Source organism: Phragmites australis, chromosome 18, assembly GCF_958298935.1.
Source record: "Phragmites australis chromosome 18, lpPhrAust1.1, whole genome shotgun sequence".
NCBI classification, from domain to species: Eukaryota; Viridiplantae; Streptophyta; class Magnoliopsida; order Poales; family Poaceae; genus Phragmites; species Phragmites australis.
Window position 1 is genome coordinate 28466631 of NC_084938.1, and position 5137 is coordinate 28471767.

At 52.9% G+C, this 5137-nt stretch overlaps 1 protein-coding gene across 1 annotated transcript; it reads left to right on the plus strand.

The window, feature by feature from the left end:
* The first annotated feature begins 2027 nt into the window (after positions 1–2027).
* LOC133898314 (inorganic phosphate transporter 1-6-like) lies at positions 2028–3924 on the plus strand. The gene has a single exon (XM_062338963.1). It carries the CDS (start codon positions 2105–2107, stop codon positions 3689–3691), a length of 1587 nt encoding a protein of 528 aa, XP_062194947.1. The 5' UTR covers positions 2028–2104; the 3' UTR covers positions 3692–3924.
* The last annotated feature ends 1213 nt before the right edge of the window (positions 3925–5137 follow it).

The window sequence follows — 5137 nt, forward strand, 5'->3', positions numbered from 1 at the left end:
CAGATTCGAAGTCCTTGTACTTATAGAAGTACTCGTGAATTCTCTGCCAATACGTAGTGTGAGTTTGATCAACGTCTTGTACAGAATCCATGTTGATTTCTAGCCATGCCGAACACAAAAGAATGTCCTCATTTTCACTAAAATTTTTGGTTCCCTTCTTGCTTGGTTTCACGACCAGTGTACCTTCCACAACTTTCACTTCCTCAATCGCTTGTTCATCATGTGGACATGCAAATTGGTTGTCATCCAAAAATTGGATGCTACCAATATTTTGGTCACTCAACAATTGCATATAGCTATCCATCCATTCAACAAGCTACCTGCATTATTAACCAAAATAGCACTCATCAACACTAAGAAGACGTACAAGCAGTAGCACAAGCAACAACATGCATTCGAGCCGCACACGCAACCAAGCTGTGCAATCTCTCTTGTTCTCTCCCCAAAAGCCAGCAGCAACACATAGCACTACGCAGGCGACCACAATACGCAGCACCAGATGAGCCACTGAGGCCACGTACGGGCAAGCCAGGGGCACCACGAGCTCCACGATGCGACCTCTAGGGCGGCAAGATGCGTGAGTTCAAGGACGGTGTGGGAGAGCTCAGTGGGGGCACGCGGGACGAGCTCAAGGGCAACAGGCGGCGGGAGCTCGAGGCCGGCAGGCGTCCAGCGGTGGCGGTAAGCGCGAGCTCGAGGGCGGTAGGCAACGTGAGCTTAGAGGGGGCGCGCGGTACGAGCTCAAGGATGGTCCGGGTGGTGCAAGCTCGAGGGCGGCGGGAGCTCAAGGGGCGGTGCGAGCTCGAGGGCGACAGGAGTTCGAGGATGTCACAGGTGGCACGATCTTGAGGGCGGCGGGAGCTCCAGAAGACGTCCTCTATAGCAACTCCCTCCCCTCTCCGACCTTTCTCTACCTCAGGTCCGGTGAAATCGATGATCGAGAACCTCAAAATCGACCTTGTATTGAAAAGGAAGAGGAAGGAGACCAAGATTCACTTGCTGGGTGGTGGCGGGAAGGACCGAATCCGTGGCGGTCATTGCTCGATGGCGAAGGGGAGAGTCTCCCCAGATGTGACGGATGGAGGAGGCGAGATGGCAAATGGGTAAAAGTGGGGATAGAAGTAGTGAATCGGTTAGAGCCGGTTTTTTGTCGTCCTTGCTAAATAATAGAGTATCGACTAGAGTACCGATTGAGTTGGAGTTGCTCTAAGGTCAACATGTGGGTTGTGGGCACGTGGCTGAGAGCAACAGAAAAGAGATGATAATCCTTTTCATTTTTTTTAATTGGATTGGATGCTAGTACCAGTGTAGGTCTGTTAGTTACCCCAGTCAATAGGTGTCCAACATATGTCCAATAGCTTACGAAAGAAGCATCCCATGCTTGTACAAGACAAAATGACATATTAGACTATTTTCGTGCCAGATCGGTTCAAACACTGCTCATTTTTTATATCAGGATGTTCACCCATTAGGGCTCACATCGAGACCCAGCATGGCTCAATGCTCATGCTAGGCTAGCATGGCCCACTTTGTTCTCGTGCCGTGCCGTGGGCTGGCCCAAAATAGCCCGACCTACGTCCCGCATCTAGATATAGATGAAGTTGAAAATCCATATCACTGCCACATCACACATACGCTATATTTGTCTTTTTCCTTACATATAATGGTTTGTCTTGTTTTTTAATGATGTTTAAGAAAGAAGAAAGAGTAAGAAATTCCTATATATATATATATATATATATAGCAAAAGAGCTCATACATGCTGTCATAAAAGCATGCATGCATGCAAATCATATGCATGTGATTTGACCCAAGAATTGAAGAAACGAAAAAGACAGCAAGAAACTGTACTACTCCTCCCAGTACAAGAGTCAACAGCCTGTCTGTCGCGTGGACCCCACAGGTCACCAACGGTGCTCGATGGTCAAACGGGCAGCCGCGGAATATTCGGCCGCGGCGAGACGAAGATCCTCGCCGGCGCGTATAAATAGCGGCCAGCCTCCTCCCTCGCTTCTCGCCCCGGACCAATCAAGCATTCAAGCCTTGCCTTCTCCTGTCCTGTCTTGTGCCGCCGCCGGACAAGACAGGTAAAGGCGGCAATATAATGGCTGCGGGCGAGCTGCATGTACTCAGCGCACTCGACACCGCCAAGACGCAATGGTACCACTTCACCGCCATCGTCGTCGCCGGCATGGGCTTCTTCACCGACGCCTACGACCTATTCTGCATCTCCCTCGTCACCAAGCTCCTCGGACGTATCTACTACCGCGTCGACGGCTCCTCCACCCCCGGCACCCTCCCGCCGCACGTCTCCGCCGCGGTCAACGGCATCGCCTTCATCGGCACGCTCTCAGGGCAGCTCTTCTTCGGCTGGCTGGGCGACAAGCTCGGCCGTAAGAAGGTCTATGGCATGACGCTCATGCTCATGGTCCTCTGCTCCGTCGCCTCGGGCCTCTCCTTCGGCCACACCCGGGCCTCCGTCATGGCCACGCTCTGCTTCTTCCGCTTCTGGCTCGGCTTCGGCATCGGCGGAGACTACCCACTCTCCGCCACCATCATGTCCGAGTACGCCAACAAGAAGACGCGCGGCGCATTCATCGCTGCCGTCTTCGCCATGCAGGGCTTCGGCATCATGGCCGGCGGCCTCGTTGCCATCGTCGTGTCCGCGGCGTTCAAGACCCGCTTCCCGGCCCCGGCCTACGCCGTCGACCCCGTCGGCTCCACGCCGCCGCAGGCCGACTTCGTGTGGAGGATCATCCTGATGCTCGGCGCGATGCCGGCGGCGCTCACCTACTACTGGCGCACCAAGATGCCCGAGACGGCGCGGTACACGGCGCTCGTGGCCAAGAACGCCAAGCAGGCCGCGGCCGACATGTCCAAGGTGCTGCAGGTGGAGATCTCTGCCGAGGAGGAGCAGGACAACAACAAGGAAGCTAGAAACTCCTTCGGGCTCTTCTCCGGCGAGTTCCTCCGGCGGCACGGGCTGCACCTCCTGGGCACGTCCGCGACGTGGTTCCTGCTGGACATCGCCTTCTACTCGCAGAACTTGTTCCAGAAGGACATCTTCAGCGCGGTGGGGTGGATCCCCAAGGCAGCGACGATGGGCGCGCTGGACGAGGTGTTCCGCATCGCACGCGCGCAGTCGCTGATCGCTCTTTGTGGCACGGTGCCGGGGTACTGGTTCACGGTGGCGCTGATCGACGTGGTGGGGCGGTTCGCCATCCAGGTGACGGGGTTCCTGATGATGACGGCGTTCATGCTGGGGCTGGCCGTGCCGTACCACCACTGGACCACGCCGGGGAATCACATCGGCTTCATCGTCATGTACGGCTTCACCTTCTTCTTCGCCAACTTCGGGCCCAACTCCACCACGTTCATCGTGCCCGCGGAGATCTTCCCGGCGAGGCTGCGGTCGACGTGCCACGGCATCTCGGCGGCGTCGGGGAAGCTGGGAGCCATCGTGGGGTCGTTCGGGTTCTTGTACCTGGCGCAGAACCGGGACCCGGCCAAGACGGACCACGGGTACCCGGCGGGCATCGGCGTGCGCAGCTCCCTGTTCCTCCTGGCCGGGTGCAACCTGCTGGGCCTGCTCTTCACGTTCCTCGTGCCAGAGTCCAAGGGCAAGTCGCTGGAGGAGATGTCCGGCGAGAACGACGGCGTCGCGGGGTACAACCGGACGGTGCTCGTGTAGCTCTGCCATTCCCATGCATGTAGTCTGCTCTGCATGCGTGCATGCAAGCAAGAGTTAAGCTACATACCACGAGTAGTGTGATGGTGTCCTTCGATCGCGTCGAGGTTGTTGAGCCGTCGTCGTCGTCGTCCTTGGTTCGTCGTTTCCTTGTCTTGGTCTGTTGAGCTTTGTCGTCATCGATGGGTGTTGTAACGTACCTTTCGCTCTTAATTAAATCAATAATCGGAGGTCAGGCATGCTAATGTTCTGCGCCCCATTCTATTAAATGAAGCGACTTGAATTGAACCTCGTCACGTGAATTTCCAAGTGTTTTGGGTTCAGGATTAGGTGGTAATCGAGACCGGATCTAACGAGAATGCATCCGATTCAAAATCTGAGATCCGGGAGAAGCGGCTAGATCTAGGTCTAGCTCCTCCTTCGCGGCAATGGCACAGGGGGTGACATAGCGCGGCATGGCGCGCGAGGCAGCACGGTGTGGCGACGGCGTGGCGTGTGACAAGACGGTGACGGCGAGACGGCGACGAAGGGTGCGATGGAGTAGCTCTTCGGTCTGCATGGCTCAATGCTGTGTTCTTCGATCGGCCGCCAGATTGGAGTGGAGAGGATGGAGCTGCCGAGTTGGCTCGGAATGGGCACTTGGAGGCTGAGACAAATGGACCAGAATAGGCAAATCGGCTCTGGGCTGAGTTGGCCTTTTTCGGGGCCTATGAGGCAAAATAAGATCTAAAATCGAATCCAATTTAGATCAGACTCAACCCGAGACTCTCGTGGAGCAAATTTATCATCCGCCCCTACCCTCACTGGATCTAAAGCCCGTAGGAACCTAACTTGACCCACTCGACCCGTTGCCAATCTTATTCACAACTTGGGAGATGCTCGTAGAAGCTGGAAACAGAAGATCATTTCACTGCACTTGCACTTTGCATTTGTATTGTGACTTGTGACTGACCGATGTGATGGTTCTCAAAGTTGCCGGTGCATAAAAGGGGGCATCTCTATTGGCCTATTTGGTTGCTTGCATAGTTTAATCTGACTCATATCTAGTAAGATATGCTGAGTTAAGTCAGGCTAGAAAGATATAATATGGTATATTTGATTGTTTGTATATACTCAGGTTAGCTAAGAAGATATTGTTTTTGTTGTTCATATGAGTATATGTTGTATTACAAAGTAACTTACTTTTTCACTAAATAACCTAAGGTTAGAAATATTTTTATAAATTAGTACATCACATGATAAGAATATTAGTGAACTTTTTCTGATTTTTAGGAATTTATTTGAGTCACAAAAATTACTAGAAATTATAAAAGTATGCTTCTTTGAAGGATTTTAGTTAAATATTGGCTTAGGCTTTTTGTTCAAACTAATTAAAATGGGTTGCTAGTGAGCTCTAGTTTGCTCATGAAAATGTATAGAATTTTTTACCACTCTTGTACCCTAAATAAA